The sequence below is a fragment of the Anopheles gambiae genome, chromosome 2 (genome assembly GCF_943734735.2).
Source record: "Anopheles gambiae chromosome 2, idAnoGambNW_F1_1, whole genome shotgun sequence".
Classification (NCBI taxonomy): domain Eukaryota; kingdom Metazoa; phylum Arthropoda; class Insecta; order Diptera; family Culicidae; genus Anopheles; species Anopheles gambiae.
The window spans coordinates 83,549,277-83,568,595 of NC_064601.1; the positions used below are offsets into that span (position 1 = coordinate 83,549,277).

The 19,319-nt window shown below is 43.3% G+C and overlaps 2 protein-coding genes and 1 long non-coding RNA gene across 8 annotated transcripts in view; 2 read left to right on the forward strand and 1 right to left on the reverse strand.

The window, feature by feature from the left end:
- The window catches only part of LOC5667114 (melatonin receptor type 1B), a 39,238-nt gene extending 34,826 nt beyond the window's left edge, over positions 1-4,412 (forward strand). The window contains exon 4 of the mRNA XM_061645518.1: positions 1,699-4,412. Coding sequence (XP_061501502.1) covers positions 1,699-2,424 — 726 coding nt within the window. The 3' untranslated portion in view covers positions 2,425-4,412. The remainder of the gene's footprint in view (positions 1-1,698) is intronic.
- Positions 4,413-5,220: 808 nt separating this feature from the next.
- On the reverse strand, positions 5,221-8,722 carry LOC133391878 (uncharacterized). Its single transcript, XR_009765329.1, has 2 exons — positions 8,194-8,722; positions 5,221-7,948 (listed from the first exon to the last, which is right to left on the reverse strand). It is a non-coding gene; the product is annotated as an uncharacterized LOC133391878 (long non-coding RNA).
- Positions 8,723-8,778: 56 nt separating this feature from the next.
- The window catches only part of LOC1276064 (F-box/WD repeat-containing protein 7), a 32,816-nt gene continuing 22,275 nt past the window's right edge, over positions 8,779-19,319 (forward strand). The window contains exons 1-3 of one of the 6 annotated variants that reach the window (XM_061648472.1): positions 8,779-8,961; positions 10,576-11,343; positions 17,118-17,146. The gene's annotated coding sequence lies outside the window, so the exon portion shown is untranslated. The remainder of the gene's footprint in view (positions 8,962-10,575; positions 11,344-17,117; positions 17,147-19,319) is intronic. The other 5 variants (XM_061648477.1, XM_061648473.1, XM_061648474.1 and 2 more) reach the window with 5 other exon arrangements.

Consider the following 19,319-nt stretch of genomic DNA (forward strand, 5'->3'; position numbering starts at 1 on the left):
CTCACTACTTCGCTATTAATTACGTTACAGTTCGCTTTTTTTGTTTTTTCCACTAATTGGAAATGAAGTTTTTGAATTAAAAAAATCAAATATTTTAAAATTTGAACAACTTGAATAAATGTTACAAATCTATAAATTACATAAAGTGAAGTACAGGTGGCCCCCGAGATACACGGTACCTCTTATACGCGGTTTCGGAGATACGCGGTTTTCCAAATTTGACAGTTCTTTGAGCAAATTATACTGATTTAACACATCCATTGTGAAATACCAAATAATTTCCGTATTGATCGAATGTAGAATACCATTTCAAAGGGTTTAAAACTGTTCAATTCAGTAGAATCATATCAAATAATTAATGTGTGGCTAACACCACCTCCTACTTGCAAAATTACACGAAGATTAGAGATATTTTGGCTGAAAATTACGAGATTCGACTTTATTGTTTTCATATAATCTTTCATCATCGCAACAATTGTAAGAATACAAACTATTTTGTAAATAAGGAATATTTGAGTTGTGAGTAATATTTGAAATATTGTAACGTTACTTCATACTGTTTGGAAGCTCATTCCATCCCGTATCCCGTAACAAATCATAAAGCTTAAAGGTATTCCCCGTGTGCTCGCACAAATGTTACGTAAGATATGGATGACCCCTTATATAAAATCCAGCTTTTAGTAGAATTTTCAAGCATTAAGAAGAAGCGTCATACAATACACAGTAGTTTAATATTACATACACTCAATTGATGTTGTAATTGATTCTTCGTTTGACGTGTAATCAAGCTTCCTGTTCTTGAACCATATTTGTGCAAACTTTTTAGCGCGAGTTCAATCAACAATACAATCAAGAAGCAGTAGACCCTCCGTTACACACACACACACAGCACGTAATTAGGCTAAATGTTGTAGCATATTGCATTCCCCGTGCGAACGTATACGTGCTTGCTTTCGCCCACCGGTCCCACACGATCCAATCTTCCAATGCAGTAGCGAAACTTTCCCTCTCAAGGTAACCGCCTGCTCCGAAAAGTAGGTTAGTAGCTCACAGTCAACGGGACAACCGAACTCATAGCAGTAATAGTAGTAGTAGTAATAGTAGTAGTTGTTGTAGTAGCTAGCTATTAGATGGAACCATCAGCGCTCTAACACGAGGGCGATGAAATCTACCATCCAGAAACGCCAAAGGCCAACGTGCTGCCAAAAAGCGGTGCCTCGAACAGGTAAGGGATAATTCATCAGCGTACCACCATAACCCACTCACCCGGTTCCGGCGAGCGAACAAACAGGGGAAGCTCCGGAAGCGGAAGAAATGGCCGGAAGTGGCCGGCACAAAACCATGATTTGCTCTATATTTTCCCCTCTGTGTGTGCGTTTGTGTGTGTGTGTGTGTGTGCCTATCGATGTACGTTTTGCTTCCGTGTCCTTGAAACGGTACACCAACCACTGCCACCATCACCACCAACGGCCACTTCTTTGCCTGTTGTTGCGCCATCAGGCAATAGCGCAATAAACTGAAGAAAATGCCAAAACTGATGTGTACATCTCACCCTCTCTCTCTCTCTCTCTCTCGACCTACTGCACATTGTACGTGCCCTGCATTACCAATCACACACACATACACACGAAACTAATGACTTCATTTTGCTCCATTCCGACCTCCCTCCTACTTACCCACCACCCCAAAACTCCACAGATGATGGCGGTTGAGAACTATCTGCGCCTTTGCACGTTCCAGAATGAGCGCGGCTGGTTCAACAAAACCAACACGACGGCGATCCTGCTGCTGATCTGGGCGGTGGCCTGCATCGCGTCCGGCATGCAGTTCGTGTACGACATCCGGTTCGACTACTGCAACTGGCGCGCCCGGCAGGCCAGCATCCCGCACGAGGCGGGCGTGGTCGGGCTGATCGTGCTGCTGCCGCTGCTGCTAACCTTCATCACGCACATCCGCATCATCGTGGACGTGAAGCGCACGATGGCGCTGCCCAACTTTAAGCCGAGCCTCGCCTACACCTGGGACCTGTCGCTCGCCCGCACCAACTTCTACAGCTTCCTCATCTTCGTCGTCTTTTGGCTGCCGTTCTGCGTCATCTTCGCGTACGGCACGGCCCGCCTCGTCTCGAACCGCGTGTTCTACACGACCGTCTGGATCGGGCTGTCCAAGTCCTGCTTTCACAACGTCATCTACTGTCTCACCAATCGGCACTTCCGCAGCGCCTACATCAGCCTGTTCAACTACTGCTGCTGCAAGACGACGGTGGCCGTCTCGCGGCGCCAGCGGGCGGACGGTGGCAACCGGCCGACGGCGGACGTGCGCGTCCACATCATACCCGGCTACAACATGTACTCGTACACCAGCCCGCAGCGCTCCGGCAACTGCCACGGCCACTGGGGCAAGCGGGACTGTCACGAGTTATGATCGGAAACGTAGCTAAATTAATCGAACCGTACCGCTGCCCCGGTCGGGGGCTGTGCGAGTTGCGCGGGTCGATTAATTTAAATGCAAGAGTGGTGGGGAGGGGGGTGGGGGGCAGTCAGGTCAACGGCCCGGTTGTGGGTGGTTCGGGGGATACCGATCGATTTGTTTCGAACGGAGCTCTTATCGGTCTTCAATTTTAAGGGATTACAGACGTGGCGGTCGCTTCGGAGGGCGTGCGAACAACGTCAGCTGTTTGTATGGACATTGGCTGCGGTTGGTTTCTTAGCGAACCCTCTAGAATGGAGAAATGGAGAACTAAAAACAGATCAGTAATTTGTGCTGGGTGGAGCTTTTAGTAAGGCGGACCGGATTTTCCACACACACACACCCTCTGCCCCAGCAGCTGGTAGGTTCTCACGTGCTTTCTCACGTATGAAGCTATTATTATCCTTACTCTAGAGCGTGTTACGCCAACCGTGTCCCTTCATTAAGAGATTACACACCCCTTCTTAAGTTTTGTTCGGGCAGCCTGAAACGGTCGTGATGGTTCATTACATTTTAAAACGAAATTGATTTTGGTGTCGTTTTAGGGGATAATTATTTAAGTCCGGAGCGATTGATTTGGGGCGAACAGACACAAAAGAGGGTCGACGTGGATAACTCATCGCGAAGACAGCAGGGGCCTAATCTTATCCAAAGTTTGTGCTTCTCTTAACTATTAACTACTTAACAATGCGTTTCTACTTTCATTCTTATCCTACAACAAGCTTTGCAAAAGCCACACCTTACTCTAACCGCGTACTAACACTGATCACTTGTTCCTCTCTACCGTAATGTCCACATGAAAACGCTTACCAACAACACATAAATGGGGCTAACAAATCGATGTTTTTTTTTGTGTTGAACTACTACCTGTCCGCACTGTGCTGTGTGCGGGGACGAATGTGTACTCATTAAAAAATGAAACGACAAGCGGAATGAATGCTTATGCTAACAAACCAGAAAGGGTTGAATTGTGTTGAAAAGAGGGACTTTGGAACAGTCGTACGATACGAGGACACAATAAAGGAATGCAAATAGAAGGGAATAAAAACATAAATACACACACAAATACACACTTATCATAATGCAAACTTGATTGTTCATGTCGTCGCCACACGTATGCAGCAGCGGGATCGGCGATAAATGTTTCCCGACACTACCTACACTGCGTACCCCGAAGTTTCTTTGATTGGCCAGCAGACTCGTGAGAGGCTAACACTGTTTTCCGGCTCAGGTTATCAATGTGAACAGCATTATTCAAAGCTTGCAAGATGTTTTTCAACAGCTGTTATTCTTTGTGACAGCTGGGCTGTTTAAAAAGGTTCTTGCGATTGTTGAATAGTGCCGTTCACATTAGAAACTGGAACCCGGAAAACAATGTATGGTAAAATAAATAATTTATTTAATAAAAGATAATTTTTTAATGGTTTTTAACAGTATCTAAGGCGCCAGTTAGGGTCAGTTTGTATTCAGGTCCGTTGTCTTTGGTGGTTGTTTGTTGCGAAATAGATTTGAAGTTATATTTTATTTTAGTTTTATTTTTCAACCGCTAGTATCCATAAGTTTTTCGGTTTTATGTCTGTATGCTTACATACTATTAAAATACTTATTTAATTTAAAACATCCACAGCACCATTTGTTGAGGCTCATTTAGTGATTCAATGAAAACATCCCAAGCAAATGTTGAGGAAATGTAGGGATATTCTATACCTTAACTACTAACTATACTTTCTACATTAACATGGTACATAAATCATATTTTATTTTGCCATTCTCCGCTGACGCCACACATTTCACGCGTGTACACATTTGAAATTTGTTGTGAAGAAATGTAACAGATAGATTGAATAAGAGTTAAACACTTTTTTATGGGTAAATGTAAAACATATCATCTTACTTTAACTTACAGAGTGTCTCAATAACTTTGAAATATTTGTCACACATTTTTAAATCTTCTTCTTCTTCTTTGGCACAACAACCGTTGTCGGTCAAGGCCAGCCTGTACCCACCAGTGAAGAAGGGGTTCGGTTTTCAGTGACTTATTGTTACCATAGCATGATAGTTAGTCCTACGTGGGGGGAGACACGGTCTATTCGGGGCTTGAACCCATGATGGGCATGTTGTTAAGTCGTACCAGTTGATGACTTTACCACCAGACCCGGCCCAACATTTTAAAATACTTCCTACGCATTATTGGCTTTCTTTGATGGAAAAAATGTTACATTTGATCCAAACATATTGTGAAAGTATAACGTACAGAATAAATTACCTGTGTGGTTTTTTGCATAAAGTATGCTCTCATTATTTAATATGTTTTATATTTGAGTTGTATGACCATCGGTAGCGCTGTTGAGTTGTCTGAGGTCGGCAAAGAATCGTTGAATTGCTAATTTTGAAATTGTTTCAAATTTATTACCTTCCAAGAGTATTCATAGTTTCAGCACTCTCTTCAAAGCTTCATGGAAAGACGTTGCAGAAGTTTGTTTTACAAACACAAGAGGTTAAAAAAAAACAATGTCTAGTTTCAGTACAGTTTCATCATTCAGTAAATTTAACGGTCCGTAAGGTCTTCTTTAGGTTTCTTCTTTTTTCATGGAAAAGTTTGCCACCACCAGTTTGCGAGTTTTTAAGTATCAAATTGCTGGTTCATCAGAGATGTATTAAGTTCCCGTTAAATTCCATTCGTAAATAACATTTCTCATTTTTCTCCTCACTTTTAAAAGACAGGATACATAATTTGCCAACAAAAAAACGTAACTTGCTCGGTAATTATTATTTTTTATTCATTAAGTTCAAAACGCCAACGTTGATTTCAAAATGTTACAATATTTATTCGTTATTACATACTTCAAATAATGCTTGTGGTAAACATTTTTAAAACACTACAACGAAACAGGACATGGAAATTTAATTTAATATTAATAGCACAGCCATCACCATCCTGCTTTCTGTTGCATTAAGCGGCCACAAAGAAACTGGACGCAGTGTACCAATACAGCTACTACTTAAACTACTACTACTACTACTGTTACTTCTACTATTACTAATGCTACTACTACTAATAAATGCCCGCCACCGTAGATTTGATGTTTAAATGTGACTGGCCGTAACCAATTGAAGCGTATCGGGCGGTGTGATGTGTGTAACTCACCCCCTACTAACTGTGAGCAAATCTCTTAAAACATGCCCTAACAATTTGATGTAATTGTAATTGAAACGTTTAAAGGCGTACAGGTTGAACTATATGCTCGGTGGGAATAAATGAGTTAAACATATGGAAAGACCCATGTATACAATAAATTCTACCCCTTCTAATATCAACGCTGAGGTGTTCGTGCGGTACTGCATACCGGGTTGAAAGTGTAAAACAGATAACAATAATTTCTGGAAAAGTAAATGTACACGATAACCCCAAGAAAAACCAAAGACTTGCACGCACTGAAAAGCTGGAACGTAGCAATTGACTAGTAGACCAACCAAACCGCAAAATATACTTAGGAGCACGTGAGTAGCTAGCCGTGACAATGATAGGCACAATGATCGCGAAATAATTAAAAAGGCCAGCCGAGCATAGCTAACTATTTTAAAGGGTATATATATACACACAGCCACACAGAACTGTTGCAACATAAAGCCGTTGGTTTTTTGTACATATACCTACTATATACACTATACAACTATATAATGTATACACCCATACATATTATATAGATATAGATGGAAGTATATACCTAGAGCGCGGCCGAGTCCGATGTATTCCTGTGTTTGTAGAGCTAAAGCTAAAACATAACCGGTGTGATTGTTCAACTGAAAACCTTACAGATATTGACGTATTGACGTATATTGATTGTGATGCAGGACAAACCCCGCCACAACTGAAACTTAAATATCAAACACTATCGGAACGGAGCGAAGAAACAGAGCACAAGAAGAACACAAAAGCACGACTGATCCTCTTCTCCTATACATACCCAAAAGAGGTGGGGAAGCAAACGATTCTAATACAATATAGTGGCCCTGCAAAAAGAGTGAAAACTGGACAAATAGAACCAGTACACGCCGTACGGCAGAATGGAAAACCAATACGACTCCAAGGGAACAATAGAAATGAACTTATGTTGAGACGACGTAGCGTACTGCGTAGGTGGGAAACTGCAACTGTGCAGCTCAATAATGCAGGGTGTGCGCGCACACCCGCTCACACGCTTATACACACGGTCTAAAGTGGCACGATGGTGGACAAATAACGCTGCCTCCCTTTGGTTGCCCTTGAGCCGTTCCTTCGCAGCCGTTCCGTTCCGCCGATGACTAACATGTATGCAAACAGTCAAAGTCATTCGTTGTGAACCGCGGAATCGAACAGATACCCTTTTAATGGTTTTATTTTCCCAACAACCCTTCGTTCCCTTGCTCTCTTTTGGAAGACAAGATGTCTTGTCTGTGTCCTTATCGATGTTCGAGAAATGAAAAATGCAACTTGTTCCTTGAACGTTGGCGTCCCTCTGCGAAGTTTCTTCTGTTTTCCAACAATAAAAAAAATCGTCCACCATCGATTGCAGCCGGTCGGTTAGGTCGGGGGGAGTTAACGTTACGGTGGGTGTTTTGTAACTGTGGTGTTTTGTGTACCGTGTCCGTGTCCGTGTTTTCTGCAGTTTTAAATTGCCTTTCTCGAATACACACGAATAGCTGTGATGATGATGATTATAACACGTTTACCTATAAATAACCGAAAGCTACTAGAGCGGGAACCGTATAATACAGAGGTGAGGGAGAAAACCGGCCAATATGTGGTTTATGTTAACCGTTAACGTCGCCAGTAGCTCGACGCACTCCAAAAATGGCTGCCAAGCCGCCAAAAACATGGCATGCACGTCCGACAGGAAAATGGTTCCTTCCCGGCCAAGGATTGAGGCAATTAAAGGTAGGCTCTAAGTCTGTGAATGGAACAAATTTTAATTGGCTTGTTGACGGTAGGAACGGTTCCCGAAACTGGCCCCGTAAATATACCGAAGGAGTGTATGTGTGTCCGTGTGTATGAATGTTGGGGAAGTATATGTGTAAAATGTATTTTAAATAGATTCGCACTTCACAGCGGGAAAGAACATTAGAGACAGAGCAGTATGAAGCAGCGCTGGGCTCGAGTGCCCGAACGAATAAAACTATCATCAATACAATACCTAGCTGTACGGAGCCTGCCATGTGCCACCGTCTCGTATCTTATTAATCAAAAACAAAACAGAAAAAAACGATGTAATAAAAACCCGTTCCAAGCCGGACGATTACTGATGTATAAGGGAAAGGTTTGCAGCAAAGCAAAGGCAATGTTTCATTCATCCGAACTCCTTTCCGAATGGTTCGTTTCGAAAGCAGTACAGGTAAGTCCTGCGCTTCACGACATTTTTAGTTCCTAACTCCAGCATTCGTAGGGCAATCTATTTCCCTAACCAGGTGACGCATCAGCATTATGAAATTCCAAACGCATCTGCAATGAAAGAGAAAATCTAATTGTATTCAATCAATTCGAAACCTTTTATTACAATTCCCATCTAGTCGAGCATCCTCCTCTTTCGTTCAGTGCAAACTTTTCGTCATTCGTCCAAGGAACAACCAACGCATCGTAATGCACGGGCTCAACTTTGAATCAAACCTTTTACTAAAAGTCATCATTTTAAAGGTGGCGGAAATGTAGCAAAATGCACCAATAATTACGAAATAAAAGACGCTTACCTATTCGTGTTTGCCGAAATGCAGGACACAGCACCAAATAGGCGGGTAAACAATTTAAACGTCAGGGCTGGGTTGAATGTGGTAATGACGCGTGTGACAGTCACACATGTGTAGCACAGTGGGTGCTGCTCTGGTTTTCGTTTGTGTTTTCTTTCCCCCATTTTCGCCCCGGTTCCACTTCCCAGCTCGTGTTTTTCACATATGAATCCACCGGAAGCGTAAATTATGAAATTTTCCTATTTCAAATGAATGATTGCCTCAAAATATTCCGATATTTCACGTAAATATAAATCTTGGTCGGAGCGGATTCCACGTTCCGAAACGTATTCCATCAGTTTGACACATCGCTGAGTCGAGAAGGTCTCCTTTGACAAGGTGAGGGCATCGAAAACGCATGCTTGTTTCAAAATTTCATAATAAATTGGTTGTTTTGCGGAATGCATCATAGTATTGGTTTAATTTCATTTAGTAACAAATCTCCTAATTGATCCCATTAAAAATCAGCCGAAAAGAAACCTTTTCAACCCGTCAAAAAGTGTTCATGAAATTATTGCACCGCAACGTCACACCGTCGCGTGCTGTCAAACCGCATCGCACCAACATGGCAGACGACGCAACGTCATGAATGGACCTCGCGCGCTTCACTCGGCTCTCGGCTGCGGGAGAAGAAGGTTGCGCCCATCACTACCAAACAACACTCCGAAACGCAAGTGCTCTGATGCTGTCGAATCGCGCTCGTAGCTAAATTCATCGATTCCACAGGAAAAGGTAAAGGCAAGGCTCCCGTTCTGTGGCGTTTGCCACCGCTTTCCTAAACAGTTCGTGTGCGCAACGTTTTTTCACTATCAGTGAAGCAAGAAAATCCCCCGGGCACGGTGTGTGTGTATGGTTGGTGTTGACGACGCAATCGGGCATACGTGAACGCCATCGCGCCGCCATCAACACTCCCGACGAGAAGCACATTTTTCCAGTCCCTCCCGTGTGTATGTGTGTTACGAAGTGGACGGTTTTCGTGGCCTGCCTTGCGAAATTGTGCCACCGGAAGGACGTCGCTGGAAAATCGTGCATTGTGGCAAGCAAGTTTTTTTTCTGTGTAGTGTCTTACTAAAGGATTGAAGAAAAGAACAGAATCTGCCTTTCTCCCCCCGTTTGTGTGTGTGTGTGCGTGCTGCACCGTGATAGCTGTGTTCTCGTTTTTTCTTCGCCTCACGCCACACAGTGGATCACAGTGGGCAATGTTGTGCGAGTGTGTATGTGTGTGTGTAGAAGAAGTATTGTGTCATAGCGTATCGCGCCGTGTCTTGCATTCATTCTTCAAATTCCTTACTTTCCATGTGAAAACCTTCTGGGGTAACACCTACATGAACGTGTGAAGGTTTGCGCGAGGAAGATTTTTTTTTGTTTCGTGCGTCCGGGAGACAGAACGGTGCATTTTTCCACACCTCAAAAAAGCATACCCCCCGAAAGGAAGGCGCGGCAAGACGTTGGACGGGCCAAGCGCACTGCCCTGTGGTGTGCTGTGGTGCGTGTGTTTGTGAGAGAAGATGCGTTGCGCTATTACAGACAGTTGGGTTGGTTTGGTGGGTGAGAGGGTGTGGGCTCACACAGTAGCCAGCATGATAAGATGAGGTCGTCTTCCGTCTTGCATCTAGGTTGCCATGCCGTGGCTAGGAAAAGCGTAGTGGAGAAACCCCCTCAAACACACCCCGCGCGTCTTGGCGTACGCCGCGAGCTGCTGGCTGGCGTACGCAAACACCACAGCAGCTTGCGCATCTGGCGTTATGCAGCAGGCTCCCGTTTTTTCCCAAGCTTCTTTTGTTTTTTCCCCTCAATGAGGTGGTGGTGTGTTGTGTTTTCGATGCAGCGCCGTCTCGAGAGACCAAAAAGAAAAGGAAGAAGACGGGAGGCGTGCTACTTATGTGTGGTTGTGTGCAACTCGCAGTATACTCGCACCCTCTCGGTCTCTTTCCCTCTCTTTGGCTCACTCCCTTTTTTTATGGTGGCCGTTCACTACGCTCCCCTTGCCTTTGCTCGCAACAGCCAGCAGTTTTCCGTGGAAAGTTATGCAGAGTTGTAGTAGGTGGCCATGAAGCGGAGACCTCGCAACCTCGTGCTTCGAGTGTGGTTGTGTGTACGGGCGAATGGGTGCAACTCGCCACCACATGCTGCCCACCCGCTCTCGAACGGCCATAAGATAAAGCGTGGTCAACACTTCACTCCATCCCTCCCCTGTGTTCCATTGTATGTCTGTGTTGGTGCGCTGGAATGTTCCCTTTTTAAGGCACTGGCTGTGCCACACTTTTGCTAACTTTATCAATTTAATTTTTACAATTGTACATTTTTAACATTGTTTCCCTCTCTTTCCACCAATCCTTCATTTAGCAGTGTGCGTTTTTTTGTTTAGTGTCATATGTTATTTTCACCTCGTGTTGTAAGTGTGTGTGTAATTTATAAATCGTATCTGTTGTGTGTTTGTGTGTGTGTGTCCGGCGTGGTGTGTAGCGCACAGTGTGGTCAGTATTTCTTTTTTGTTTTGTTACTTGTGGATTAAGGTGTGTTGTGGCGTGTCTGTCGGTCCCCTGTGTCCTGTGTGCCCCTGTGTGTGTGTCTCTTTGTGTTTGTGTGGAAAAAGAAGTGCTCGTACAAGCGAAATACTAAATGCACAATATAGATAATAGTGCACCTTGAATTTGCGTGAAAATCGTGCAAGATTCGTATGCTGCAAAAGTGCCTGCGCGTGTGAGAACGCCTACGGGAGGAAAGTGACCAAATCAGGAACGGACCACCGCTGCAGGATGGCTAGATCATAGGCGCGCAGAGGCAGCTGTTGCAACGCGGGGCTGCTGCGGCACAACGCAACGCGCATAGCGACACTACCAACGGAACTGTTCCAGGTGGAAAAGTGTAATCCAACGGTATCGGTCCGCCGTTCGTTGGCTTCTGCCATCTCATCCGGGAACCCCCACCCAGCTGCCTCTTGCCTCATCCTCAGAACGTCCCGGGAACGCGGGAAACAAGGAAGGCCGCGCGTCGCACCTAGAGTTTGTCCCCCAAGGTCGAGCGTGCTCGTGCGCGGGAAAGAGAGATAAAGAGCGAGAGAAGGAGAGAAAGGAAGTGTCTGAATTAAGCTGTACGCCGCCGAGTGAACGGGTAAGGAATTGAGTTTTCTTTCGTCTGATTGTAACAGAGCTTTTCTCTTACATTTTAGCTATTATTACGGTTGGGAATTTTTAAACAAGGATTCGAAAAACTATACGTGCAGAACACAAAACTGTGAAGAACTCTTCGTTTCTGAGTTGTAAGCTACCCGTAACTGGTCGTGGCCCCAGCTCCTGCGGGACTTATTTACCTCGTAGTTAATGTATCATAGTTATGCTTTATTAACACATGTTTTAAGGTAAAGATTGGATTTGATGGCAAAATATTGTGGAGTACAGTCTCGTCGTGTGGGTTCAAATCTCATTTCGACCGCTGCCAATCGTGCAAACCGCACAGTCACAGTCACTGGCTGCTAAGTGGCTAAAGTGGCACAAACAAGAGGGAAAAGACTTATCGCTGGTCAGAGAAGGTCACATGGAATGCAACGGTTGAAGATAATTTTTATTCGTTTAGGGGTGGTTTGATGTAAATTGCATTTTTACTGCAATTGGTGATTGTGAGGGAAAAAAATAGATTGATTTCCACAAAAATGCCACATCAGTGAAGCCTAAAGCCCTTATTTCCATTGTCAGTTGATGTTTAAAGCTTAATTGTGTGGCATAATCAATGCTTCCGATGAAGAAGAATGCAGCATGTTACCTTTTTTTTGGCAGCTAGTCACTCAAGCATTACATTACGAGCAAGTTATATTTTTTAACGATCTTATGGTAATATTTTCTCAAGCAATTGATTCCAGTCCCAATTGAAAGCCTTTTTGTCGATAAACAATCAATTAGATACATTTGCACGTATAATGTATTGCATACGTAACATTTATCGTCATATGTAGTTTTAAATGGCAAATATTATGATGCTGTTTACATACGACAGTACAATGATTGATTATTTTTAATGATTCTTTGGTTCGCACGTTAAATATTTTGCCTTAAATCGTCTGATAGTGAACGGATTCTCTTGATTTGCTAAAAACGACACATTGTCGTGTGAATATACCATTACAACAATACCGCAGTAACAGTATAAACAGCTGTTTGCTTCCCAAATGTACAATCCTTTCGTATTCGGTTAAAGGTCATCTTACATGCCCCCGGTTGCCGTCACCAAACCGGAAAGGCAAACCGGAAATGTAAAGTAGCTCCTATGCATTTACGTACTTCAACGGGAAAGAAGAATTAACATGGCCGTGTTTGTGTGTGTGTGTTTCCGTGTCCTGGGCTGTCTATTTGTCTATGCATAGGCGGTTCGGCTGTGAGAAAGTCGTCCCGTCTTCGGCAACGGGTGACGTTATTCTTTGCCTCATTCTACCCACCTCCAGGAGACAGTAGCAACAGCTCCAGACCCATACCAATAGGGAAAGGAAAATGAAAACAAACTTGTTTATTGAATGTATTTTTATTCCCCCTTTCCACCGAAGGTCCTACAGCGACGTGTGCGCATCCGTTGCTACTAGCTATCTGTCTGTCCCAGGAAAGGGAAGCTCTTCTTCTTATTCTTAAATGGGAAAGTTGTGGTGTTCTTGTTGAGGTGTCTGTTTGTTGTTTTACGCTGTTCCCATGCTCCTTCGAGTCGCTGTTTTTTTAAACGTCGGTTTTTATCCTCTCACGATTCGAATGGTTTTGTTGGTTCGACCGACACGATCAACCATCGACATCCTGTCCTGTTCGATTGAGGCGCTCTGCCTGTAAAATGCCACATACACTGTATACGTTCGGCATTTACCGTAACATCCCATAAGGAGGATCAGAAAGGATCGTATAGGGAAAAGAAAAACGTACAAGCAAGCGGCCAGCTATATGAGTTGTCTCTTCTTGTTGTGTCGTTTGGGTATTTCGTGTTTTTTTTCTCCTTTTTTTGTGGGCAGTGGGAACGTAAAACGTGTTTGGTGAGAGCGGGTAGAAGCTGATGGCGCACAGCACGGTGTTGGAGCTGCTTCCACCAGTCCGCGGGAATATCCTACAGACCAATGAATGCTGATAGCTTTCTCGACAAATAGTAAAAAGAAACGGCGAAGGAGCGCAGCATCAAAATTACATTTATTTTTCTTCACGTTTTTAGCAAACTCGAAGGGAGGTGAAAAGAATTGATGGATGAAACGGGTCCGGAAAAAAGAAGGACGACAAACCAAGCACACACACACACTCACTCACTCACAATGACGAGATATCCTCATCCGTCCGGGGTCTATCTGTAATCTTCCTTCGGGGCATTGTGGCCTTCCCTGCCGCGGATAACTGGATTTTGTGGGACGGGATTTGGATATTTTGAATTACAAATCGATTGCTGATCGATTGTGTATTGTTTTTGGTGCGAAAATGCACTTCAAAGGCAGTGGTTTTTGTTTTTCGAATCTGGATAAAAGTCCGGGAATGGCGTTTATAAAACAGTGAACAAAAGCATTATTGAGGATATTGTTATTATAAAAAAGAGATTAATTCCTTCACGATGCTAATTTAGCATACAAAATTTATTTGGAGCAATGAAGCACTTTGATGCAATTATTTGATGGAATTTACAACGCATGTTTTTCTGCCGCGTATGTGTGCCGGGTTATTTGCACGGCACAAATTTGCAATTGCACTTGTGCACGATCCATAGCACCTCCTCTTCCTGCTTCTGTATACCCACCAACCACCATGCGCTGCTGCTATCGTCATTGTTTTCACTTATTTTATGACCCATCACGACGACGACGACGACGACTACGACGCGTACACATTATACGGGCAATTTCTTTTCCACGCATTATATGCGCCTTTATTTTGCAATTTATGTGCAATTTTTTTATGCGCCTTATTTTTTCCCTTTTGCCTGTGCGTGTATATGCCGATGGCTGTGTGTGTGTGTGTGGTGGTTGAAGGTGAAATGCACTTCTTGCGTGTGGTGTGCTTTTGTTCTTCTTTTTGAGTTTCTTTCAACTCGGTGGCAATGTTTTCGTTTTGTTTTCTTTTTTCGCAACTTGAACAGATAAACAGATTTGGTATCAAGCCTCCCTTCTTCTGCTCGCTTCTATCATCTACTCTTTACTTTTTGTTTCGTTTGCGCAATACAATCAATAAACATTTTGGTCAATTTTTTTCCATTTTTCGGGTTTTTTTTTATAAAAATACATGAACCGCCAACTCGCACTGGATTTACGTGCATGTGCCCTGTCTCCGTGTGTGCTGCATATTGAGCTTCAAGGGCTGACAGTGAAAACGTTTGCAATTGTATATGTGTGTGTGTGTCTGCCCTTTTTCGTGTCAGCTTGAAGCAAAAAATTGATGGGAAAATGATCAGAAATGAGGTTACATTCTTCCTTCTTTTTTTGCAAAAACGTACACCGGGGAAAGTATTTTGTCTGTGTTTATTGTTACGCTCCAACGAAACGTTCATTTTTTCTCTCTCGATAAATTGGACTCCTTCTTGCTACCGAGCATCCTTCATCATTGTGGAATCCTGACGAGGAGCAAAAAACAACCGGTGAAAGTTTTATATGTGTCTGTGTGTACGTAATTTGCCTTTAATTGCACGTGAGCAATAATTATCGGATAAAGTAAGCAAGCATTCATTGGCAAAAAACGGAGATAGTTATTCTCATCAACAAGCAAAGTCGGTTTTATTAAATACCTGTGTGAAATGTATTTAACACTTTTTTGTTTAATTTTTTTTCCACGCTGGAAGAAACGGGAATATACACCTTAGGGTACCAGGGCTCTCTCCTGCTGATACCCGGATTCTCCATTTTGTGCTTCAAGCGTGGTGCTCCCGGGGATGTTGGTGCACATGGCGGTCACACGAAGGTGGAGGTTTCCTGCCTTCATGTGTGTTGGTGTGCATAAAAACCGATCCGATCGACCCGATCTCTCCTCCTCTGTACCTTTGGGCCATGGGCAAGATGCAGTTCTCGTTCGATGCTGATGAAACCTTCGTGGTCCCGCTGTGCTCAGCATCCTTTATTGTTTTTCCTTGGTCATCTTTCATCAAGAAACCTCTACAGGCCATTTCTTTTTGTCCCTTTTATCGCAAAAAAATAGAGCCTGCCTGGTTGCATGGTAGTGTAGGGACTGCATAGGAATCCTTGACGCATCAATTGCAGTCCAACGGTACGTGTTTTGTTCAGACGCTGATTTCTTCTTCGAATTGGAAAGGAATCAATTGTGTTGTGAACAATAAATGGCTTTAGGATTTTTAGAAAAATTGGAGTTAGTTAAAGTTTATTGAAAGAATTCGCTATTTTGAAGAAGTAAACCCCTGGAGCAGAACGTGTGTTATTGTTGCTATGTATTATATTTCTTAATATTCTTGATTATGATTTATAAACATATAAGAAGGAAGTCATCAAACTTCGTAAAAGCGCAACACTTTTTTTCAAAAATCTTGCTATCAGACGGATTTTTTGGCAATTTTAAGGACGAAGTATGGGTTTATTCCTTCCCCGATAGTGGGCAGCACTTCCTTTACCAAAACGGCAATATTTTATTGTGTATCTTGATATGTTGCTCGGACTCGCGGTGTTTTCAACACATTACAGTTTCCTCCTCCACAGCCATTAACAATTCCACTTTCGTTCTATGCCGCCGACCAGGGCCGCGCTCTTCTTTACCCATTGCACAACACAAATGCTTTCATCCTTGCCGATTCCGACAAGGACAAAGCGCGCACGTATGCGTTCAAAGACACCCACACCCACACACAAGCACGCCCCCTGCCGGCAAGTGTGGTACAAATGCCTTTCAGCAGCAAACTGTTTCAATCCCCCGAATGGCTCCGGGTTTGCTGATTTAGTACGTTGCTGCTGCTTCGGTCCCTTCCCTTGCACCACCTCGCCCGATCAATTGTAAGAAAAACGAGTGAGAAAAAGATACGGTGGATAGATTTTCATTTCCATTGGCCAGCTCTTTTACAACACATCCTGCTGAGTTTGTGTCTTTTCGGTGCGTTTTTGGAAGGTTGGTGAGATGGCTCTGAGGGGAGCAGTGAGAGACAGCACCTCCTCTTTGGCCGGTTTCAAGGCACTTCTGGGTTTCTTTTCCTGCTACGCTTCTTGCTGAGCTTTGCCATTTTCCTTCTCCCGGCTCGGAGCGGTTTGCGCTCTAGCCGTCATCATGATGTAAAATTTTTGCTGCGCTTCACCAACTTTCATTCTTTCTCTGGTTCTGTGAAGAAGGAACGGGTGTGGCTGGTTTCGTCGTTCCTGTGCCGGCCTTCGCTGTACAGCGCTTTATAAATTGTCCAGATGTGTGCCAAGTAAATGCGTCCTTGTATGTGTGTCGTGTGTCTTTGACGACCGTCGGTGGCTAGAAAATGGATGGTAAAAAAATGTCCTCCCAGCATTCCAGAACTCTTTCTTGGACAATCAGATAGCTCTACTACAACGCCCAACGCTGTGGTGTGGTCCTTGACAACTGAGGACCGTTTTGCCTTGTTTTTCTCACTCCCCAACTCGCACAAAGCTGTAAACGAACGATTTTCCACTTCGGCCTTTTCGTATCGCTATTTTCCGTTTTCTTTCTTCCGTAGACAAGCATTTCTCTTCTTGTCTGCGCTGCAGTAGTTGCATTGCTTTCAATGTTTCTATTTTATCTGAAAATGAAAACTTTGTCAATAGGCGGCGGCACACACACACACACGATGGGCTGTTTTGATTCCTTTCATTATGTGCTGGGCTGGCTTCGTGTGCTCCCATAACTGGGCCATGTGGCCCATTCATGTTGTTGCAGCCCGTTGAAATAACTGTACCATTTATGCTTGTTTTTTTTTCTTCTTTGTTTTTCATCCATTTTCAGATTGATGGTGTCCCGCAGTGTAACATCAAGTAGGTATATTTGTTTTAAAAGTAGTACATTTTACGTTCAATAGTAGTGGGTGTTTAAAATCGTTGTAATTTATATATTTATTTTCATCAGTTCAACATTTTGAGTTTTGTTTTTTACCCTTTACATGTCCATGGTTTAAAACTATTTTCATTAACTCTTAAGCAGTAAGATACACAAAACACAATAGAAAATGTTAGATAGCATTGGCTTACAGCAATAATGATTTCTTAATGGCAAAATGTGATTTGTGTAACAAATTAGCGCAATTTGTTTTGCAAAAACTCTACGCTTAGACAAACGTTTGCAGGCCTACAGCTATTATACCCCGACCTAAACAAACAAACCGGTAATGAAGATCCGCATCAAGCGCAGGGTCTATTAATTTCAAAAATGTGTTGTAAAACGATGATACTACTAGAGCGTTTTTGCTACCTTCCTTTCAATGATTGTTTTGTTTGCTGTGCAATCCAAGAAAATGTGACAGAATCAACGCAAAACAAAAACGGTCACCACCGTCACCGCGGGCGAACGAACAACATGTGCAACATGTGACACGCCACGTCGAGTCGGGAGAACGCCGCGCGATATATGTGGTGGGCCCCAAGGAGGCACCCTTTTTCTTTATGTGTGCACCAATTAGTGGCTTACAATGCCCCGGCTAGTTAGTTTTATTGTGTGTGCTCGGGCGGGCAGGGCAGGGTGAGTGTTTGGGGTGGCCAAGTGGAGCACGGCGGGGGGAGTTATGTTTGCCCTTTAGGCGTTGCCCGTCTTTCTCCTGTGCTTCTGTGCTCTCCTCTGCTGTGCTTTGCATCCTCACCAGAAGCTGTTGTGGCGATTTGTTTTTATCGGTAGCGAGCGAATGCATTAGTGTGTCCTGCCCTTGTGGGGTTGGTATTTAATGTGATACTCGAGCGAGTGGTGTGTGGGTAACTGAGGAGAGAACGATGGTAAAAGGGGTTGGGTGCGCGTTATGGTTGCTGATGAGTATGTTTTGCTACAACGTTAGTAGCAACTATCACACCGCTCCGCATTGTGACGTTATCATAATCGATCTATCGATCAGTTTGCGCTCGGTGGTGGTATCATTTGCAAAAACGAGCGAAACAGTTTGTATGGTTTATTTTTGCGCAAGAAAAGAACTAGAATTTACACAAGAATTGTTTCAAATTTAAAACCACACGCTACACATATGTCGCCTTTTAAGCTAAAAAAGACAAAATGGTCAATTCTTATTCATGGAATTGAGTCATTTAACTTTGTTCTACTTGAAAATGAAACTATTATTGCTAACGATAGTTCTAAATTGGAAATTATCATGCAATTGTAACCAAATCGTTTATCAATCTCCTAATATTCGCCCGATTCCATGGTGTCGTGGTAAAGTTCTTGCTGTTGAATGTCAATGGTTGTAAGTTCAGATCTCAGCTGAACCCTGCAAACAATTGCGGCTCACTACATTTATTTTCCTACTACAGCAGCACCGCTATTTGTTTATATTAAAGTGTTCAAATATATTCCAACTCCCAAGACTCCCTAATTCCAAATGAGAAAAAATGCTTTCGTGGATATTTTGAGTATTTACTCTTATTATTTACATAATTATCATTAGTTTTGTTTTTCCTTTTTGGTTTCATATTCAAAAAACATATATTAAATTGTGGGTTAAATGTTTCATTCCATATTGTTCGACGAAACATTTAAAACATGGAAAAATAAGTGCAGCTAACTCTCAAAACTCCACACTGCGTCTCTTTCATACGAAATCGCTCTCCAGCGGCATAATCAACGTTGTTCGGGGTGTGCAATTATCCGTTCCTTACCCATCATCGTGCTCTGACGGTTTGGCAGCAATCGAAAGCTTTCAAAACTAAACCGAGAAACACTGCACCGAAAATTCGCAAATAAGAGCTTGGTCGTGATGTGGCGCGCGATATCCGAAGAATTTAGGCAAATCGGCGTTATTTTTCGGTGGTGTATCCTTTTTTTTCGAGTGGCTGGCAAAATCTTCTTCTGCATGTGGGAAGGCGTCGTGATGGTGTTGGTTGTCCCCCCGGATAGTGTACCGTCTTCGACGTTATTGGAGGTGCGTGGGAAGATATTCTTAAGCCCTTTCGTCGAAATGATCGGATTCTCACCCTGCCTCGCTGTTTTATTGTGTTGTATGCCCTTGCA